At 40.9% G+C, this 22,726-nt stretch overlaps 2 protein-coding genes across 2 annotated transcripts in view; one reads left to right on the top strand and one right to left on the bottom strand.

The window, feature by feature from the left end:
- The first annotated feature begins 888 nt into the window (after positions 1–888).
- Positions 889–22,726, top strand: part of prkcaa (protein kinase C, alpha, a) — a 407,934-nt gene continuing 386,096 nt past the window's right edge. The window contains exons 1-2 of the mRNA XM_077199185.1: positions 889–1,269; positions 1,973–2,004. Of these exons, the coding sequence (XP_077055300.1) occupies positions 1,100–1,269; positions 1,973–2,004 (202 nt within the window). The 5' untranslated portion in view covers positions 889–1,099. The remainder of the gene's footprint in view (positions 1,270–1,972; positions 2,005–22,726) is intronic.
- Positions 7,723–9,590, bottom strand: LOC143706839 (uncharacterized). The gene is made up of 3 exons (XM_077199187.1): positions 9,129–9,590; positions 8,670–8,952; positions 7,723–8,530 (listed from the first exon to the last, which is right to left on the bottom strand). The coding sequence occupies exons 1-3, from the start codon at positions 9,461–9,463 to the stop codon at positions 7,871–7,873; spliced, it is 1,278 nt and encodes a 425-aa protein (XP_077055302.1). The 5' UTR covers positions 9,464–9,590; the 3' UTR covers positions 7,723–7,870.

The following is a 22,726-nucleotide window of genomic DNA, read 5'->3' as shown; positions in this document are numbered from 1 at the left end:
CTGTATTTTGATAAAAAATGCAGGCTTGGTGAGCATACGAGACTTCTTTCAATAACATAAAAAATATAATGCACCCAAACTTTTGACCAGTATATGCTCCTTTTTTACATTTGAGTCCCTGCCCCTGAGGAACTCTCTGCATGTCCCTGCTTATTTCAATATATTTTTTACACCCTTTGTTACTCTAAAAATACATGATTGAAAAGATGTTTTGGGGGCTTTAAAATTTATATATGGGGAGTATAATAAGGCCCCTAAAAGAAACTCAAATCTCTGGGGGTGTCCACCAAAAAAAGCAAAAAATATATTATTTTTGTTAACTGGCATCTCACACTTATGTTTATCCTCATCTTTATGACCAAAATACAAATGGTAAAAAAGCAGTTAGATTATGCAGTCCTACAGTGTAATAAAATGATAGCCTAAAGAAAAACAAACATTTCCACTCATTTTTCACTCATTCGTTAGGTGTCAAGAAGTCAAGCGCTCTCTGCTCAAAAGATCTGATAGGCGCAAAACCACCAGCGTATTCTTTCACGGTTGACCAAGGATGTCTTGCTTTGGTTAAACGAATTAACAAGCAAATTAAGAATTAATGGGGAAAGGAAAAACCAAGATAATGCTGAAGACCAGCCTCCACAGCACAACATTTAACAGAGTGTGTTCTCTATGGAATAGTAAGCTACAGGATCTACAGTATGAAAGGTATGAAAAACATTACCATACGTAGATCCAAACTTGTCACAAGTCTTCGACGACAATGTTATGGATTTCTCGCCGCAACATGCACACTGGTTTCTTGCCCGCCGGATGACGCTCACTGCACGGGACTCATGGTCCAGGGGCGAGCGTTATTACCCTATCCCAGCAGAAGGACACTTCGGTGACGTCACTTCGAGCGAGAAGGAAGCGGAGCGCTGGCTGGAAGCTGTCACACAGTACAGTTGTGTCGAAAGCAGGAGAAACCCTTTCCGCACACGGGCGCCCAACTGTTGCGCTACACGGACAAACGACGCGGCAGAAAAACAACGTTGTAGCCTATATTTTTTATAGCAACTTCCACATACTCTTCGGAGAATTAATCTCTCGTCTTTCTGCAATGGCTGATATCATACAAAGCAACGACCAATCCTCATCTGACGTTGCAAATCGATTCGCCCGTAAAGGTGCTTTGAGGCAGAAAAACGTCCATGAAGTAAAAAACCACAAATTTACTGCCAGGTTTTTCAAGCAGCCGACTTTCTGCAGTCATTGCACGGACTTTATTTGGTGAGTAAATAATTTCACAATGTAATTATTACAGTATCAGTATAAGTTTAGTGTTAATGTAAATCTTGCTGCTGGCCTGTTACCAGAGGAACACCTAAAAACAAACACTGGTTTTGCATCGAAACTCATTGCTTGCAGTTCAGCTGTGTTAAACATGCCCATACATAAAAGGTGTTTAGAGTTTACTGTCATCGAAATCTGCTTCACACAGCTCACGCGCTTTAACTTGCTTTCGAAATAGTCTTTTGTCTTTGGACATAACTAATGCAAACGTTGCTTAAGTTTCAGACTACTCGCAGAGTCGCAATATTCTGCATGCTTCACTGAGGTTGCCATGATTTGGGGGCGATCACTTTGTCCAGGCTCATAGTGGGGCATTTGGCTGCTCATTCAAGTCTTTGCTTCACACTTGTTGATAGTTTATGTAGTAATATATATATATATATATATATATATATATATATATATATATATATATATATATGATTCCTAGCATCCAATTTATAGCTATAATTTATAGTACATGTCCTTTTACTGTTTTCCTATATGTGCACTGAGACAAATCAAACATATTCCATAGCTGTCCATGTACTATTTAATTAAGTGATTGCTAGTTCAGTGAAAGGGAACTGATAGCTAAAAGGCCATTAAAGGATTTAGAGGGACAGATCTCTAATGCATTTTTTTCTCTCCTCTTCATCAGGGGGTTTGGCAAGCAAGGATTTCAATGCCAAGGTAAGCAGCCATAGATGTCCTGCTTATTCTCTGAATAATAATTTAAATATACCCTAACTTAAGGAGATGTTGCTGTGCACTTCCGTTCAAAAGACATCTAGAATCAGTTTCCTTTCCACACAAGATCAATGCCAAAGAACAAACAAATGTTGCAGATTGTAGTAGTCATTGTATCTGGTGATTGAGGCCTAACTTGGCAAAGAAGGAGTGAGCTGTAATGTCTCTCATAAACATCCCCTTAGCTGGCCTTGAACTAAATAACTCTGACTTAAAGACAGAAACCTAATAGCTTGGTACCTCAGTGAGAATACTCACACAGTTAATGAAAAACATCTATGGAATATGGTGGCCGAGAAGTGCAAAACAAACCACAATTCTGAAAACAAAACAACAAATTTATAAACACAATGGAAAGACTAAAAACAAATGAACAAGTTAGAAAACATAATAACAATTCCGAAAACACAATAACAATTCAGAAAACAAAATAACATTTCAGAAAACAAAATAACAAATCAGAAAACACAACGGCAAATCTGAAAACAAAATAAAAAATCAAAAAACACAACGACAAATTTGAAAACAAATTAACAAGTCAGAAAACACAACGACAAGTCAGACAAAACGGAAAAGGTAGGTAAATGTGGCGAATGGAATACTGACTGCTGATTGGACGAGACATGTCAATCAAGACATGCAGAAAGTACAGCAGACTGCGACAGAAGAAATTCGATTCACGTGTGCATGTGTAAATATTAGCTGTATCGTCTACGATAATAGTTTTTTTATACATGTGCGAGGCTGCAAGCTGACATTATCGAGTATGTCACTCACTTTGCAAAAAAACAAACATAAACACTATTAGAATGCAGTTATAATGCCCCTAAAATCCCAGATATAGAGGCAATACCCTGCATGATCTTGTGTCTTATATAATATGTTAGCCTATAGTTAAGCACACAAGCAATCCACATGTGATATTAATTTTATACAGATCAATAAACAAGAAGTTAATATTGTGAATTAAAATTTGTCACTCGATGGAGACTCGAACTCAGGTCGTTCGAGTCAAAAGGTAAATCTGCTGTTCTTGCTACATGCCACTCTCCCACAGATTGAGTTCTTTTATAATGTTGTCTGACCAAACCAGATAGTGGTAGGAAGATTTTAATATGAAAAGTGTTTTGTTCTCCATTATAATCGCACTAAATTAGCCGGTTAAATAGACAGCTCTAATATTTACACATGCACACGTGAATCGACTTTCTTCTGCCACAGTCTGTTGTACTTTGCATGTCTTGATTGACAGATGTCTCGTCCAATTGGTTAGTATTCCATTCACCACATATACCTACCTTTTCTATTTTGTCTTACTTGTTAATTTGTTTTCAGATTTGCTGTTGTGTTTTCTGATTTGTACTTTTGTTTTCGGAAATGTTATTGTGTTTTCTAGCTTGTTCATTTGTTTTTAGTGTTTCTCTTGCGTCTAGTCAAGTCAAGTCACCTTTATTTATATAGCGCTTTTTACAATACAAATTGTTTCAAAGCAGCTTTACAGAGATAACAGGAAAGTAAAGTTGTTATAGTATCGTTAAATTCAAAAATTAAATGTTAAATGTCCATAAATATGTCTATAAATATGTTGTTTTGTTTTCGGAATTGTGGTTTGTTTTGCACTTCTCGGACACCGTAATGGAAACTACTTAGCCTATATGAATCACTTATTTTAAGTAACTTGTTCTTTCAAAAGGGAATTTTTTTTCAGTTAAAATTTTAAAATTTTGCCTACATATTACACTTGGGATTAGGATACAAGCATACACTTGTAGCTGTTATCAGAAGTAACTTTGCCGTTTCTGTGTATTGAGTGTTTCTCAACTTTTACACAATTACACACACAGAATAAGTATGTTTACATGTGCAGTTACAATTGAGCTACAGCAGGTTTTTGCTCTGTCTCCTGAGTTTCTCTGTCCAAGTATATATGACACAATCCAAAATCACATTTTTGAAGGATTAATTGCACCTTGCTTGTCACCTTGGCAAAGCCACTTGTAGTGTTCAGTGGGCGCATAAAGCCAACCTCCAATCTCATTACTTTAGGCCCCGTTTCCATCTGGTAATAAGATGCGTTTTCGGTGTTGTGCCGAATTTCGACCCCATGCCAAATTATTACCCCCCTCGTTGAAGTCAGTACCTGATTGCCTAATCCTAACCCCATCCCTAATCCTAACCCCTCCCCCACAACTAATTTGAAACCTACCAATGTTAGGGGGGTAATAATTTGGCGGGGGTCAAAATTCGGCACAACACCGGCATCGCGATCCCCCCCCCCCAACACGTTTCCATGGTGACGCTTCATGCTTGTTACGTGATTCACCACAGCCAAAATAGCGCAGTATGAAAGATGAAGCTTTTTTATTTATAAATATTAACAAACTTGCTTACCATGTCATCAACTATCTTCTATTCCGATTCTCAAATATGTGTAAGTGAGTTTGTTTTGTTTTTTAAAAAAACTTTTATAAATTATCTTGATCTGTAATGTGAGATGGGCACCGTCATGTTTGTTTGGGCCTCAGTTCAGAGATTCCTGTCTTTTGGATTTATTACAGCGCGTGAATTCATCAGTTTCTCCCGAAATACATGAAAGTGGCCGGTGAAATTGGAGAAAAATAGTGTTGACTTTATAGATATTTACACTGTGTCTGATATGAATAAAAACCGTCGGCAAATATATTTGAAAGGTTTGTTATTGCTGCTTCCATAGACACCATTGTGTATTTTACAAACTATAAATGTATTGTTTTGCTATACATTATATGTATTTAAATGTCTGAAACCTAAAAACCTAAGAATTAACATTCTTTTTAATGTTAACATTAACAAAAATGAAACCTAACATTCTCATTTTTCCACTAGATATTTTCCTCTATATCTCATCAGCAGTTTCAATTTCGGCAAACTCTGCAGCAGCTGAGCACTAAGGAGCGAAATGTACAGTGACGTGACATCACTGCCAGATTCAAACTGTGCTTTCACGCTATGGCTGGCCCTGAGCTAAAGACGGACGCGCTCAGTGCTTGTCATAGGCTATACCACAACTGTTCAGTGTTTTTAACCACATAATGTTTATTTTAGGTTTCAGACATTTAAATACATATAATTTATATCAAAACAATGCATTTATAGTTTGTAAAATACACAATGGTGTCTATGGAAGCAGCAATAACAAACCATTCATATATATTTTTCGACGGTTTTTATTCATATCAGACACACAGTGTAAATATCTATAAAGTCAACTCTATTTTTCTCCCAGTTCACCAGCCACTTTCATGTATTTCGGGAGAAACTGATGAATTCACGCGCTGTAATAAAGGAATCTCTGAACTGCGGCCCAAACAAACATGACTGCCCCCATCGCACGTTACAGATCAAGATAATTTATAAAAGGTTTTTTAAACAACAAAACAAACTCACTTACACATATTTGAGAATCGGAATAGAAGATAGTTGATGACATGGTAAGCAAGTTTGTTAATATTTATAAATAAAAGCGGTTCATCTTTCATACTGCGCTAACGTTATTTTGGCTGTGGTGAATCACGTACCAAGCATGAAGCGTCACCATGGAAACGTACGTGTGTGTGTGTGTGTGTGTGTGTGGTTTGGTGGTGGGGGGACGGACGGACGGCGATGCCGGCTAAACATCGTGATGTCTGTCAGCCATCGTCCATCGGCCAGACCCTACTGACCAACTATAATCAGCTCACAAGAAAACCATCTAACAGGTGGAAACAAGGCCTTGGTATCTTAGTCTAACTTCATAAACTTCACTAGTTCGATTTCAATCAGGCCCTGTTTACACCTGGTGTTAACCCTCTGGGGTCTAAGGTGTTTTTGGGGTCCTTGAGATGTTTTGACATGCTCTGACATTTGTGCTTATAAACATATTAATGGCAAAGTTGTCATTACACTATATTTAGCACAAGCAGGGCTACGATAATATGTGAGCAATATGTACGTCCATGTTTGTATTTTTGAGAGAATTTGTTTATGCATGGTTATTGAAAAAAATAAAACTTAAAGTTTCTGAAATAAGGCCACAAAACATACTAAATATGTGTCCACAAGACTTTTGACTAATGGATGTTGTTGCCTAGAGTTTTTGTTTCAAAATGATCTGAAAATCATCCTGCCTAATCATTTACACAAAACAAGACATTTTGTAAGACACTTTTTGTTTGGAAAGGCAATATGCGTGGGGGCGTGTTTCACACCTGAGAATAATGACCGGCATAACGGTGTTTCCCCTACCATTATATATGGGGGCGCCCCGCCCTCCTAACGGCTCGCCCCGCCCCCCTTGAAGGTCAAATAAATTTGATTTGATTTTCTTTATAGCACCAGATACAATTTGTTATTTTATTAAACAAACTAAATAGCCCTTAAGTAATATGTTATTTATCTTATTTCCATGGTGGCATGTCTTTTCTGTCTGTGTATGCGCATTGACAATTATCCCAATGAGTGCGCACGCGCGCAAACTCACACACACACAAACAAACACTTGCGTCACATACAGATGAGCACTAGCGGACAGAGAGCGTGCGTTGAAAAATATGTTGCATCAACCAGATGAAAACCAGACAAAAATATTTGCGTTTTTTAAATGCTCACAGGGAACTGAAGATGGCAACACTCGCTCTACTGCCAGTAGCAGCCGGAGTAGCTCTCCTGTTCCAGAGTCTAAGTGCTGCACATCCTGCCCCTGATTAGCATCAAAAGTCTAGTCATCACCAGATGACAGCTGTCAGAGGGGAAATGCTCCCCTTGGCTGTACAAGACTGAAAATAAATGTGACAGCAGGGTTCTCATCTAACTAATGCGATGCATAAAACGCGGACGGAATCGCAGAATCCAGTAATAAAACGCGTGGTGCTCGCACTGTCTTTTGCCTATAGAGAACATGAATGCATGAACTTCATCCCCAGACTCTAGATCCACTCTGAAAGTCACTTCGGGAGTATTTAACCGCTTCATTTAAGAAAAAATATCATCATCTCATAAACACAAACTCTCACGGCAACCCGTCAAAATAAAAGTTCGGTTTAACTTGACAGAAATATATTATTGTTGTACAGTAGAATTTAGATACATCTCAATGTAATAATAATACTAACACTAATTCAAATAAATTATCATCAAAACTTTATTGTTTTTCCTGGAATAATCATAATTTTTCTTCCATGTTTTAATTTTAACATGAAAGCTCATTGAGCAACACATTGTTTGACAAAAAGTTTTAATTTCATGATTACAGTTTTTCTCGATTGTTTAGACACATTTTCTGAAAGAATGCCTCCTATTCTCAGAACTCTACACACAATTAAAAAAAACACACACACAATGGGCAAAACCCCTCAATTCTCCTGCAAAATTAAACTTTACATTCAAAACAATGTTATTTCTTCTCAAAATGGTATTTTGTTTTCAAATGACACACACAAACCATCATATGAATAGACATTTATAAGAACCTGTTGAACACTGATGTGCTCAATGTAAAACACTATGATGAATGGAAAACACTTCTTCTCCATTCATCATAATGACTTAGCCCTTTTTTTGTTCAGTGTTACACTTACTAAAGACAATACATAAGTGTGTTGTAAAATATTTGAGAATATTGTTTTTATACTCAGAACACACAAATACACGGTAACAAATATATTTTATTTTTCCCACAAAAACATGAACAGAGTGTGCATCCCATTCCCAACCAACACAAAGTTACACATACACTACATACAAAACAACAGAAGAATTTACTGTACACAGTTACAGTAAAAAAAAAAAAAAACTATGCTGCATCCTCTCTTCTGTTGCGGTCTGGCCACAGCACCTCATCCACATCACAAGCAATGTTTTCCCTGGCCAAGCAGCGGGGGAAATATCGCCTAGCATGGCGATTCCAGCCATGAAAAGCATCAGCTGCTATATCTCCACATGCGTCCTCCATAGCTTGGAGAAGAGGTATACGCGTTTGTGGATTTCGGTCATACACTTTCCATCTCCAGGCAGAAAAAAATTCCTCAATTGGATTGAGGAATGGAGAATATGGAGGGAGATAAACAACTAAAAAGCGTGGGTGGGCAGTGAACCAGTTACGAACCAGAGCCGCCCTGTGGAAACTTACGTTGTCCCAAATGACAACGTACCTGAGCTGCTCTGGGCCATCTACCTGATCTGGTGGAATGAGTGTGTTGTGTAGGGTGTCCAGGAATGTGATCAGATGGGCGGTGTTGTAGGGGCCAAGGGTAGCATGGTGATGGATGACGCCGTGGTGGGTAATCGCTGCACACATTGTGATGTTCCCTCCGCGCTGTCCAGGGACTTCAACAATGGCACGCTGGCCGATGATATTCCTTCCCCTCTTTCGTCTTTTTGTGAGGTTGAACCCAACCTCATCAATGAAGATGAACTGGTGCTCCACTGCAGCCACCTCTAGCTCAAGGACTCTCTGAAACACAGTATGACAATATCAGAAATAGACATGGAGTGGTCACTATTGTGAAGCACAATCATTATGATTACAATATTGAAATATGTATAATTTACTGTATACAGTGTTGAGAGTATGCATCAATTGTGGGACTCACTTGCACATAGTTATATCGCAATTCTTTGACTCTTTCTGAATTGCGTTCAAATGGCACCCTGTAGACCTGCTTCATCCTGAGATGATTTCTGCGCAAGACACGGTCCAGTGTTGATAAGCTTACCCTATCAATATTTTGAAATATGTCATTGTTTTCTATTATTTTTCTTTGTATTTGCTGTAATGTTATGGCGTTGTTTTCTAGGACCATGTTTATGACTTCAGTTTCCTGTTCAGGAGACAGAACACGTTCCCGACCACCTTGTGTTGGTAATCTTGCAGTTCTGCCAAACAAATAGTAAAATACTGTAAATACAATACATTTCCTAAATACTTGAAACATACTTTACAGTATTTTTACAGTCCTACAGAACAGTCCACAGGCAATACTGTACTACTGTACTCATTGAGTACTGTATTGATATGCAGTACTGCAATTTTCTAGTGAGAGATTTCTTACCTATTCTCATTTCGGAAAGTCCGGATGATGGATGCTACAGTGTACCTGCTCAGATTTGGCTGCACTCTTTGCCCAGCCTCCCTCATTGTTAGACCATGGTTGACCACATGATCAACCAAAGTGGCTCGGATCTCATCAGAGATTACGGTCCTTGGCCTTCCTCGTCCTCGTCCTCGTCCTCCTCCTCCTCCTCCTCCTCCTCCTCCTCCTCCTCCTCCTCCTCCTCCTCCTCCTCCTCCTCCTCCTCCTCCTCCTCCTCCTCCTCCTCCTCCTCCTCCTCCTCCTCTTACTCTCACTCCTCTGGCTCTGCCTCTGTTTCCAATGTTGGCATCCATTGCTCCATTGAAGAGCTCACCTGTTGCCCTTTTATGCTAAAGCTCTGATTGCTAATTGTAAAATAGTGTGACAGGTGTTTGCCCTTGTGATGAGTCAGTGTGCATATTTGAATGGCAGTGTGTTCCTTGTGAAAACAAGATATTTTCTGCATGAAAATTGTGCCAAAAGCAGAGAATTGTGTGTAGTGTTTTGAAAAAAGTGTGTTTTAGAACTGCAATTTGAGTGTAGAGCAGGAATTGTGCTTGTAGTTTAGCAGAATTGGTTCAGGGGGTTGGTGAATGAGTTACATGTTGTGGTCATTGTGTCTCAAGTACCAGAAAATGTGTTTAAGCAATCGAGAAAAACTGTAAAATAAATTAAATTAATGTTTTATGTCTTCATTTGATTACCAGAGAAAACACAACACCGAATTTGTGTGAATAAAAAGAATAAAAGTGAAATTTGGATATTATATTCATTCATTACACACAGACTGATATATTTCAAGCGTTCATTCCTTTTAATTTTGATGATTATAACTGACAACTAATGAAAACCCCCAAATCAGTATCTCAGAAAATTAGAATATTGTGAAAAGTTTCAATATTGAAAACACCTGGTGCCACACTCTAATCAGCTAATTACCTCAAAACACCTACAAAGGCCTTTAAATGGTATATCAGTCTAGTTCTGTATGCTACACAATCATGGGGAAGACTGCTGACTTGACAGCTGTCCAAAAGACGACCATTGACATCTTGCACAAGGAGGGCAAGACACAAAAGGTCATTGCTAAAGAGGCTGGCTGTTCACAGAGCTCTGTGTCCAAGCACATTAATACAGAGGCGAAGGGAATGAAAATATGTGGTAGAAAAAAAGTTTACAAGCAATAGGGATAACCCCACCCTGGAGAGGATTGTGAAACAAAACCCATTCAAAAATGTGGGGGAGATTCACAAAGAATGGACTGCAGCTGGAGTCAGTGCTTCAAGAACCACCACGCACAGACGAATGCAAGACATGGGTTTCAGCTGTCGCATTCCTTGTGTCAAGCCACTCTTGAACAAGACACAGCGTCAGAAGCATCTCGCCTGGGCTAAAGACAAAAAGGAATGGACTGCTGCTGAGTGGTCCAAAGTTATGTTCTCTGATGAAAGTAAATTTTGAAATTCAAGGTCCCAGAGTCTGGAGGAAGAGAGGAGAGGCACAGAATCCACGTTGCTTGAAGTCCAGTGTAAAGTTTCCACAGTCAGTGATGGTTTGGGTGCCATGTCATCTGCTGGTGTTGGTCCACTGTGTTTTCTGAGGTCCAAGGTCAACACAGCCGTCTACCAGGAAGTTTTAGAGCACTTCATGCTTCCTGCTGCTGACCAACTTTATGGAGATGCAGATTTCATTTTCCAACAGGACTTGGCACCTGCACACAGTGCCAAAGCTACCAGTACCTGGTTAAAGGACCATTGTATCCCTGTTCTTAATTGGCCAGCAAACTCGCCTGACCTTAAACCTATAGAAAATCTATGGGGTATTGTGAAGAGGAAGATGCGACACGCCAGACCCAACAATGCAGAAGAGCTGAAGGCCACTATCAGAGCAACCTGGGCTCTCATAACACCTGAGCAGTGCCACAGACTGATCGACTCCATGCCACGCCACATTGCTTCAGTAATTCAGGCAAAAGGAGCCCCAACTAAGTATTGAGTGCTGTACATCCTCATACTTTTCATGTTCATACTTTTCAGTTGGCCAACATTTCTAAAAATCCTTTTTTTGTATTTGTCTAAAGTAATATACTAATTTTCGGAGATACTGAATTTGGGATTTTCATTGGTTGTCAGTTTTAATCATCACAATTAAATGAAATAAACATTTGAAATATATAATTCTGTGTGTAATGAATGAATATAATATCTAAATTTAAATTTTTGAATCGAATTACTGAAATAAATCAACTTTTTGATGATATTCTAATTATATGACCAGCACCTGTGTATATATATATATATATATATATATATATATATATATATATATATATATTTCTACAGAATTGGTTCAAAGTTAGAGTTGGAAACTTCTTAAAAAAAAAATATTTTTCTACAAATTTTGTTTACATGCAAATTGTATAATATCAAAGGTAAACATTTCTAGTAATTGTATTTTCAGAAAGTTTTGGAATATGTATCCTCTGCCCAAGTCAGGATGTGTGTGCAGAGCTCTGCTTCCACTGTTTTCATTCACTAAACAAAGGAAGCAGAACAGTAAAATATATAAGCACAGCGAAACATGCATGCATGAGCAAATAAAGCGCGGGACGTGCTCGCGCTGCCGGGCTCAGACCTGAAGCGCGCACACGCCTTTCACACAGCATGCAATTGCGACTTCAGTTCCCTTTCAGTCGATAACGTCAGACGTAGTCGACGGTCGACTGAATTGGGATCTCGCTAGAGAGCCTATCCTCTTCGAGTACTATTGAACGAGCCAATGTAATTGGCGTGCGTGATTCGCATCACACACTCCCTCCCCGCGGCGCGGGTATAAATACGGAAGTGGATGCACGCACTAGTTGCCTTTCGCTTCGGAGCCGATCGTTTGATGTCTCTGAGAGTGCTGTTGTCTACAACGAGCGAGTGTGTCGGTGTTCTTCAGGAAGACTCTCCCAGTGCTGGTGTTCTACAGCGCGAGTGCAGCGGTGATCGCGAGCTTTGAGCTCTCAACTGCTGTTTTAACAGCAACAAATTTCTAAATGTTTGTGTGTGTTGATGGCTGGTTAGAGGGCGGAAAAGTGAGTGCCTCACTGTTTCAGTTCTCGTTTCAGTGTTGCCGCGGTCATTCCCCTGTGTGCTCCGGCACTGGTGACGGTCCTATTTTCTGAAAGAGAAACACGGGTGCGTTTGCGTCTTTTTAAAGATGTCATTCCGCCCGTGCGTTTCTGGGTGCGGTCGTTCCCTGTCTCTCTCTGATGGTCACAACTGTTGTGTCACGTGTTTGGGCTTACAGCACGCTGAGACAGCTTTTGTGGACAGCTCATGTTTTCACTGTGGCAACATGACTGTCGCAGTGTTGAGGGCGAGACTCGCCTTCGTTCGCGGAGAGCGAGTCCCCATTACCATGCCCCACCCTCGGGTGCTGTGTGGGATGGGTGACCGGAGGATAGTGTTGGATGTCCCGCCCGGTAACCATTCCCTGTGGGCTCCTCACTCCTTCCACTGCAACCACTGGAGCCTCCTGTGTTGTCTGCTGGTCCATCTGTAATGGGTGGGCCAGCGGTTTCACTCGGGGCTCCCCTGGAGGACAGGACGCCGATTGCAGCATCGGAGGGTGAGCTGACTTCTAGAGATGATGACTCGGCTGCATTGTCTCCCTCCGGGAGTTCAATGTTGCCCGAGCCGGATCCAGAATTATCAGCTATGCTGAAACGGGCCGCCGAGGCTGCCGGGCTCGAGTGGAACCTCCACCGTGTCCCGTTCAGTCTCGGTTGGAATCTGGAGTTTGGTATCTTGGGGCGGGCCACGCTGGTTCTCAGCTCGCCGCCCCAGTGCCTTTCTTTCCCGAAATGCATGGAGAGCTTATCAGATGGTGAACAGCAGCTTTCTCTGCCAGAAACTGCCTGAATAGCTTTCCCCCCTCATTACCCTTGATGGAGGAACGGTGAAGGGTTGCGAGGTGTCCCTCCATTGGAGCGGTCTGTCGACACAGGTGCACCTGTGTCCGGCGGCCGCTGCCTTTTGGGGGGATCCTCGTCTCCCCCCTAAGGCCTGTGAGTTTTCGTCCGTTCCGATGGGCAGAGCTTACAAAGCCTGTGGGCAAGCCGCTTCCTCTTGCGTGCCATGGCGTTGCTGCAGGCTAGGGCACCCATGGCATGCACGAGGGTAATCCAGACCGTGCGCTCATAGGTGAGCACCGCACTGCATCCAACCTCACCCTCCGGGGCATGAGTGTCGTAGCGTGCGTGATCGGTCTGGCGATGTCCACCTTGGTGGTCCAGTAGCGCCTTCATTGGCTCAGCCTGGTTGGTATGGCGGATGCGGACAAGGTTCGTTTCCTGGTCTCCCCAATTTCCCAGGTTGGGCTGGTCGGCGACGCGGTGGAGAACTGCATCCAACAGTTCTCTGCCGCTCAAGCGCCGACGGAGGTCATCCGGCACATCCTGCCCCGGTGGCCAGCTGCTGCCTCCACCCGCCGCCGGTGGCAGCTCCTCCGCCTGCTCGTTGCCGTGGGCGTTCCCCGGCCGCCGCTCCTGCTGGCCCTCCGCAGCAGCCTCCACCCAGGCCTCAGCATGGAGCCGGCCGCAGTAGAGACGCCCAGCCCGCTCCTGGCGCTGCCAAGCCAGGTGGCAAGCGACAGCGAAAGCATTCCGGAGCGGGCCGCCCAGGAATGGATGAGATGCTCTTGGAGTGGCACAGTCACTCCCTCCCCCCGGGTGAGGGCCGGGTGGAGCCTTTGTTTGTGTGTGTGTCTGTTCCGCTGCTGGCTCCCTAAAAAAAAAAAAAAAAAAAGCGGAGCAAGCGGTAACCACACTTCAAAGAGAGAGCAATTTCATCTGTTCCTGGGTCCCAAGAGGGCCAGTCTGGCGGGTGTGACCCTGTATAGCCTTACACCCCTCAGCTCCCCCTTGGTCGCCAGCAGGCAGCTTGGTGCGTTCGAGGACCCGGTCATCCGCCTTCTCACGCGCCCCCTGCCGCTTGTGGAGACAGGTAAGTGTTGCACAGCACACTAACACCACTCTCTCTACTTTGCTGCCCCACCTCAGGCTCGGCTACCCCGCTCAAGTCAGTGATAGTCATCACATTAGGTGTTGAGCAGACGTGCTACTGAATTCAGTGATATTCATCACACCGAGTGTTGAGCAGTGCTCCTGACTTGTGCGTGCTTATCTTATCCTGCTGGCGAAGGATTTGATATAGCCGCTCCTCCAGCCGGTACGAAGGCCAGTTGTAAACTCGTTCTTCGTGCTACTAGGTGGTGGGTCGTGACCATCTTGGCCCAAGATTGGTCGGCAGCTCCGACCTGTAAGACATGTACTTAAAAACAGATCTCTACATTCCGCACCGCAGGCCATCCTGTGGGTTGCGTGTAAGGGTGGAGTATCAGTACAGTGTCCTTCCCTTCGAGTGCTCCAGAGCCCGTTGGGTCTTCTGGTCAACTGGAAGAGAGTAATCTCGCCCACGGGCTGAGTATCTCTTTTTCAGTTTTGGAGATGGACTCGGTCTAACACGTCTCTCCAATGAGAATGTGTTCAGCTGGTGTTTGAAGTGAGAAAGGGTCCCACTGAAAGAACTTTCAGAGGCTCCTGGGGTATATGGTAGTTGCAGCCATTTGCTTCCTCCATATGTGACCGCTTCAGCGCTAGCTTCATGATCGAGTCCCGAGGTGACCGTGGCAGAGCAGCTCACCCTGTGTGACTATAGTTCATCCCGGTCTGCTGCCAAACCCTCTTCAACAGAGGGGCCATGTACAAAGGGCGTGTTTTAACGGGGGCCTGGGCGACCCTCGACTACACGGGCATTCGTGCCTCGAGTTGTTAGACATTGCGACCATTGCGCAAACTTCCCTTGCATGTCACAACTCACCCTTCACCTCCTCCTTGGAGTCAGAAGCTTCTGAGGACGCTTTGTTCCACTCTTCCCGCTCTACTCAATCGTGCCGCCATCGAGCCTCACGACAGTTATAGCCAGGGCAAGTGGAGACTCCATCCCCTGGGTCCAGCTGGGTCATGACCATTCCGGGGCCGCTCAGTTGCCCCTCCGGTTTCGTCTTCCTGCCAGTGTTTGTACAAACCGAGCGGACTACCCTTGGACAAACAGTGGCTCTCAGCTGCCCCAGGGGCCTGCAGAAATGCGTTTAACCCCAGTGAGCCTTCTAAAAGCAACTGCGACTCATGGTCGCCTTGCGCCTGCTCAAGTCAGTGAATTCATCACACTTCATGTTGAGCAGAAATGCTCCTGAAACTCAGTGAAGTTCATCGCACTCAGGTGTTGAGCAGCAATGCTCCTGTAGCTCAGTGAGTTCATCACACTCAGGTGTTGAGCAGAAATGCTCCTGCAGCTCAGTGAAGGGCCTTAGGCTGGAGCCACCCCAGTGACATTCCATATGTTAGACTGCCCGGTTTCCGCCCAGTTCATGTGTATATTCTCCACGTTACCTCCCTCTGGGTTGGATGTGGCTTCCGCAGCGTCCCTTCCTTCCAATGTACGGGGAACGGTTTCCCAGTGGTCCTGTAGGAACAGCAGTGACTTCCCTGGCCTAAGCCCTGTCCTTCCCCGCCTTAAATTTGCGGGGGCATCAGGAGGCTTTGGTTTAGGTACTGGAAGGTGGCAGCGTTAGTGGCGTTTTCAAAGGTTATCCCAATTCAGTCGACCGTCGACTACGTCTGACGTTATCGACTGAAAGGGAACGTCCTGGTTGCGTATGCAACCCACCGTTCCCTGAAGGAGGGAACGGAGGACGTAGTCCCCTTGCCACTACCGCTGGACCACCGCTGACCCCGGGTTACTCTCGGCTCCTCAGCGAAAAGCAACTAGTGCGTGCATCCACTTCCGTATTTATACCCGCGCCGCGGGGGCGGAGTGTGTGATGCGAATCACGCACGCCAATTACATTGGCTCGTTCAATAGTACTCGAAGAGGATAGGCTCTCTAGCGAGATCCCAATTCAGTCGACCGTCCCTCCTCCTTCAGGGAACGGTGGGTTGCATACACAACCAGGACGTTCTCTTTCATGGATTATTTGGATTGAATCAAAATTCTAGGTAAAAAATGTACGTCCTGGCAAGTATTCACGTAAACACAGTCGGGTATGTCTTTAGTGAATGTAAACATTTACATTTATATTTAGTCATTTAGCAGACGCTTTTATCCAAAGCGACTTACATCTGAGGACTAAAGCAAGCGAGTCATCGTGAAGAGGGAAGAACTACGCAAGAAGTGCTCAAAATAAAAAGTTCAGGCATTGCTCAGAGTAGCAAAAGCCAGACAAGGGAAGATTTAAAAGGGAAGGAAAGATTTAAAATAGAAGAATTTTTTTTTTTAATTTAAAAAAAAAATTGTATGTTAAGTACTCCCGGAAGAGATGAGTTTTCAGTTGTCTTTTGAATGCTGTCAGGGATTCTGCATTACGGACGAGGGTGGGGAGATCATTCCATCAGCATGGAACCGTGAATGAGAATGTTCTGGATATTGATTTAGTGCCTCGCTGTGATGGCACCACGAGCCGTCGCTCCTTGGCCGATCGTAGGCTTGGTAGGTACGTAGTCTTGTAGTAGGGAGTGAAAGTAGGACGGAGCTGAGTCTGTGGTAGATCTGTAAGCAACCGTCAAAGCTTTGAATTTGATGCAAGCAGCGATTGGTAGGCAATGCAGTGAGATGAACAGAGGAGTGACGTGAGCCCTTTTGGGCTTGTTGAAGACAAGGCGGGCTGCAGCATTCTGGATCATTTGTAGAGGTTTAGTAACACATGATGGAAGACCAGCTAGAAGAGCATTGCAAAATATCTATATTGTAAACCGTTTGTAAAAATAAATCGTATGTGTTCCGTTGGGTAGCGGGCCGGACCAGCAGCCTAATATTCTGTGTAATTAATGTTAATGAAACAACAGAAAATAGACAATCACCCAATGCTTGACTGAATAAATGTATCTATTTATAAAGAATCAGTCTATAGTTAATTTATAGAGTGAAGACTTTATTTTTTTTCAGCTACAGTACTAGGTCTATTTAACAGTAGCATTCAAAAAAGTTATTTTTTCATTATTTGTCTCTTATAGTATTTGTCATATTGTTTGTAGGGCCGGGACTCGATTAAAAAAATTAATCTAATTAATTAGAGGCTTTGTAATTAATTAATCAAAATTAATCGCATTTTAATTGCATAAATATTTGACCTGAGAACAGTGAGAAGTAATTTTTTTCACATGGATTTTTAGTATACCATTGAATAATGACTGAATACATAAGCTTAAGCAACAAAATATTGTTTATTTTTGTTCAACCAAGTCCAGCAGACCAGTGCAATTTTTACCATTAAGTGTAGCAATAGCATATTTAATTTATCATTTATCATTTCACATATCACATATCACGAAACTCATCCAGTGAGAAATGTTCCGCGGTGCGGAAAAATGTTGAAAAATGTTTAACGCGTTTAATCTTAATTAACGCGTTAAGAGTCTGTAATTAATTAATTTTAATTAATGCGTTAAAGTCCCGGCCCTAATTGTTTGTAATTAGATTTTTGCTTATTTTTAATAACAAAGATACAATTAAATTAAATATCTATATTGTAATTATAAAATTACATTTAAAAAAATATTAAATAACTCGTTTCATAAAATAAGATTTTGGTCATCCAACCTGTTCAGTATCGAAAAAGTATCGAAATCGCAATTCTTGACTTGGCATTGGTACCGAAACAATAATTTTGGTATCGTGACAACACTACCCCAGAGGGTTAAGATAGGATCACAAGTATTTTGTGTCTCTATGTCTTTATCATTTGTCATTATCTCTATGTCTCTTTTGTCCACTTTCAACCACTTCTGTCCTGTTTTCTTCAAGGGGGAGGGTCTTTTCTGGGTAAATGTATGGGCTTTATCGGATTTTCAGCCGATAAAGTTTAAACCCCGTCTGGCTAGCGCTCTTCCCATAATGTTTAAGTGTTTGCTCAGTAGGCGGAGAGTAGGCGGGCTTTTGTGGCTTTTCGAAAATGCATCTTAATACCGGGTGTAAACGGGGCCTTTTACATAACATTTAAAAAGACAATTGCTCTATTTTGACTGCAGTGGAACTTTTAACCCTCTGGGGTCGGCGGTATCGCCGGCGATACCAGCTCACTTTTTTCCTTATCAGTGCAAAAGAGACTCAAATTACTCTGTTGATTTTGATCTTACATATAAGTGCTGTACATCATTACATCCTGTTAAGTGTCTATTTTTTTGTGGGTACACACAATAAAAACAAAGTGTTGTGCTTTTCGTCAAATAAAGAAAAATAAACATGATGCGCGTTTTACCTTCTCTCGTCAGTGAGGTCCATTCTGAAACATGTCCGAAAAATGAACTGTAACTCTGTCAATACTTGTCACAGAGATACGAGAGATTTCTCTTTATGAAGCTGAAATTCCCTTCTTTTAAATGAAGTAATTTATATAAAAAAAAACAAATATTGTCAGTTTATGTAATCTGTATGAAAAGAGAGAGATGTCAGTATTTTTCTTTCCAGCTGATTATACCTCATTACGCGTTACGTAGCTACGCCGTGGAGTTGACGCAGAAGCATAATGAGGCCTTAAGGCACACCTGTGCAATAATCATAAGTCTAATCAGCATATTGATATACACCTGTGAGGTGGATGGATTATCTCGGCAAAGGAGAAGTGCTCACTAACACAGATTTAGACAGATTTGTAAACAATATTTGAGAGAAATAGGTCTTTTGTGTACATAGAAAAAGTCTTAAATCTTTGAATTCAGCTCATGAAAAATGGGGGCAAAAACAAGTGTTGTGTTTATAATTTTGTTCAGTGTAATTTAAATGATGGTTTTTAGAAGTGATTCATGATGATTTTCCATATGTTCAATCCCTCATTTTAGTAAAACCACTTACTACCTGCCAAAGCTGTTCATGGTATCAAGGATTGAACAGAACAGTCATCATCATTTTTTGGGATTATTTTTCCAAGACATGCCACAATAAAGGAGGGAATCAGCTGAAAAGATTTATAAGGTGCAACAATGAGAGATAAAAACTTAAAAGAATATATCAAAAGTTGAATTTTAAAAATATATGTTACATAGCTCTTTATAATCTCTGCAGAGGTCCAGACTCTTGATCATTGTTAAGAGCACTTTAATGTAACATGTAGTTTTTGCATGGAACTGTACAGTAACTCCATATATAAGTTGTAATCCTTCAGCCATTCATGAGGTGAGCTGTCCTCAGGCTTTTTACGTAAATCTATATTGTTAGTTCCTTTTAGCATTAATATTTAGCATTTTTTTTCTTTTTTTTACAAAATGTACTCCATAAGATAAACATTGTGACAGCAATTAAGTGGAAAGTTTCTGAGTACATTGTGGCAACGTTTCAGGCAAATCCGGATATCCGGATGTCAGATGTTATTTGTTTGTGCGTACACTAGTAGGGATAGACATTTTAGTAATATTGCCTACACAAGAGAGAATGGGCGGAGGGTATAAACTGTCTATCTGTTTGAAAGAAACAATTCATTGAATGTTGAATTTAGTTAACAGTCACATCATGCATGATCAGTGATGTAAATATGGCCATGTCCAGTGGACTGTGACAACCCGGCTCTTTTGTGCTTTCATGCATTCAATCCTTAAGATGAGGTTTATTTTAGTATATATTTTAAAGAATACAGTAGTATGAAAAATGAAACTTCTTTTGACTCACTGTATCATTCTAAACCTGCATGACATTCTTTTTTAACTCACAAAAAGCTTTTTATCTAAGCTGCTATTTTCCATGTATTTTCCATCTTTTAAGAAATCTATTTTTTATAAAATAGATATATCACTAAGCTCTAATATAGGGCTCTATGAAATCTGTTAATGACTCTTCCATAGTAAATGGAATGCAGTTGCAAGCAGAGATTATTGACAACAAAAAATGTTGTAAAAAGTTACACACTTAGAGTACAGTACTCCGAGACAGAAATTAAAGAAAGTGCACACAGGCATCATATTCAAATCCTAAGCAAAAAAAGGGCCTTATGTGTGTCTAATGTTACCTGAAATCCAACAGAAGCAAGCTGTTTTCTCTTAATGTGTGAGACTTCTAATTCATTAGGCTGATATTGGTAAAAACTAGAGAATAAGAAAGTGTAGCAAAAGTATTTGTACTACAATTCATTGAATTTATTATTATGGTTATAAATTATAATCATTATAAAACAATACAATAAAATAACAAATAATATGATAACAAATACCAGTTTGCAATATCAAGCAGTTCAGTTATTGAAAAGTTAACTGTAAAATATAATCAATTTACAACATAAGATTGCATTAATTACAATTTTGTTTTGGAGCTTATATGTAATTGTAGATTTGTACAATTGTTAACTGATGGCTTTTGACCCTTTGGCTCCAGAGCTTCTTTTTTTCAGCCAAAAGTTTTATATTGGTCCATGAGTTTTTGTTCATGTACAATGACAGCTTTGTTGTTTGGACATGTCTTGTTCATATATTTAACCCAATCCTCTCTGATGAGAGCTTGAGAGCTTGTGCTTTTTCCGATGATGCATGTATACGGGATCATCCAGTCATCTGTACCTCCCCTACACCTTCTGAAAAGCTCCTCTCTCTCTTTGAGCTGAGAGCTCCAAATGGGAAATCATCAGGCTGACACACCATCACATTTCAGACTTTGATATGGACATTTCACTCTAATGGATGCTCTCTTTTGTGGGGGGATAAAATGAATAAACTGTGCTTAAAAGAACAGTGGATTATGTTATTATTCTGAAAAGAGCTTTTGTCATGAAGTTCATAAGCTGTATATTATTTTGAAAGACACTCATAAAAATATCATTATCATTAAACTGCACTCAGCACTAGATGTAATTTGCAGTATTGCATTTTTGAATTGCAGCTAGCCGGAAAGAAAACAGAAATATGACAGAATGCATCCACACTTTTTTTATATGTGAAAGAAAATGTTAGTGGTCAAGTGTTGATGCTTTTGTTGAAAATGTATTGTTAAAGTGTGTAAAATAGTGAGTAAAGTTTAATTTTATATATTAATCATTTGGTTTGCCTAGGGCAGCAGATGTTGATCTCAAAGGTCAACATACTTTATTTTATTGGCCAAAGGAATTCAGAGAAACTTCATGCACTGGTTTTATTGTAATGGCTTGAAAATCCTAGGACTAGTTCATAAAAGTATAGCCTAAAATCAAGTGTGGAAAAAAAAACAAAAAAAAGGTTTGACTGACTGAAATCATCAACCAGTTTTCTGATAAAAAATTGCTTAATTGTAAAATGAAAATTGACATTCAAAGTTTAAATTATTCATTTTTACTTGGTACATAGACCTTGAAGTCTTGTATCAATTTTTATTTTAATATCAGTGTGGTACCAAGTACCATTAGTTTTAACATCCCTAGAGTGCACTATTTAGGGTTGGATTAAAAAGTGAAGACAAAGCTTTTTGATCACCACCCGGTGGCTGGATGCAATATAGGTCATAAACCCCGCCCTCTCCATGTAAACAAATTAGACATGAGCAAATATAAACAATCAAATTACACTTTTTTTTTCAAGTGTTCATTAAGTTTGGTTTTAGTTAGTTATTTGATATTATAAAATGGGGTGTAATGTCATGATTGACAGCTACTCTGAGTGAAGTAGTCAAGGAGGCATCGACAAGCTTTTTTCGGGATATGACTATGTGGTTAGTAGTTATACTAAAGGGATCATATGATGGTTCTAAAAAGAACATTATTTTGTGTATTTGGTTTAATGCAATGTGTTTATGCGGTTTTAGGTTCAGAAAAGTCATGGATCAGGTCGTTTCTGATTGGTAAGATTTTATTTAATTGGGGACATAATTACTGATTATAGTGATTTATACTGTCTTTTTATGCGTCGCGCCACGCAACGGGGGGGAGAACACTTTGTAAACATAGAACCATGTCTGCATTTGTGATCTTAGAAACGACAAACAAGCGCTACTCTATACTGCTTAAAACTCGCGTTTGAATAGTTAGTAGAAAATTCTTAAAATGAGAAAACATACTTGCAGGCTGTGTCTGTGAGTCAGAAGCGCCAGACTGTATGCAAAGATGGAATTGCCCAACTCTTTAGAATCAGCCTTTGTGCACTTGTACAAGAGAGTCTTGTACTCTCACAGGTTCTGGAAACATTCCTACGAAAAATGCGCTGCACACAGTCGAATATTTTGGTTGTGCTGTTTTCTAATTGTGTCCTCTTTTGGAAGGCCAAACAAAGTAGTTTGGCTTTCGCAACGAAAAACGCAGTGTCTCCACGACATGGCGGCAACAATAATACAGCAAGTATGAAAGTTACGCCTTCTTTCTTTGCATATACATTTGGATGGATTTATAAAACTCTGCCCCCACACACTGATGGAGAGTTGTGGGGGCGTGTTTGAACGAAGTGCTTCAGGAAGGCGTGGCTGAGCCTTAACTTTTATGAAGAATATCTCTTTAAGTTTGACTTTGAGCTTTGTAACTCTGCAGAACTTATATTTGCACTAACAGCTACATAACACACACAAAAAAAAAAAGAAAAAATAAAAGAA

This window comes from Siphateles boraxobius, unplaced genomic scaffold (genome assembly GCF_051911475.1).
Source record: "Siphateles boraxobius isolate OS27281-9 unplaced genomic scaffold, OSU_SipBor_1 41, whole genome shotgun sequence".
NCBI lineage: Eukaryota > Metazoa > Chordata > Actinopteri > Cypriniformes > Leuciscidae > Siphateles > Siphateles boraxobius.
The sequence above is the reverse complement of the archived record's forward strand: the minus strand, read 5'-3'. Positions and strand labels throughout refer to the sequence as shown.

What these genes read in the sequence shown, in the direction of transcription:
- LOC143706839 (XM_077199187.1), bottom strand. Translation starts at nt 9,463, where the DNA reads ATGGATGCCAACATTGGAAACAGAGGCAGAGCCAGAGGAGTGAGAGTA. An exon ending in ACTTTCCGAAATGAGAATAG is followed by an intron (nt 8,953 to 9,128) that starts GTAAGAAATCTC and finishes TTTGTTTGGCAG; the next exon opens with AACTGCAAGATTACCAACAC. An exon ending in TGCGATATAACTATGTGCAA is followed by an intron (nt 8,531 to 8,669) that starts GTGAGTCCCACA and finishes ACTGTGTTTCAG; the next exon opens with AGAGTCCTTGAGCTAGAGGT.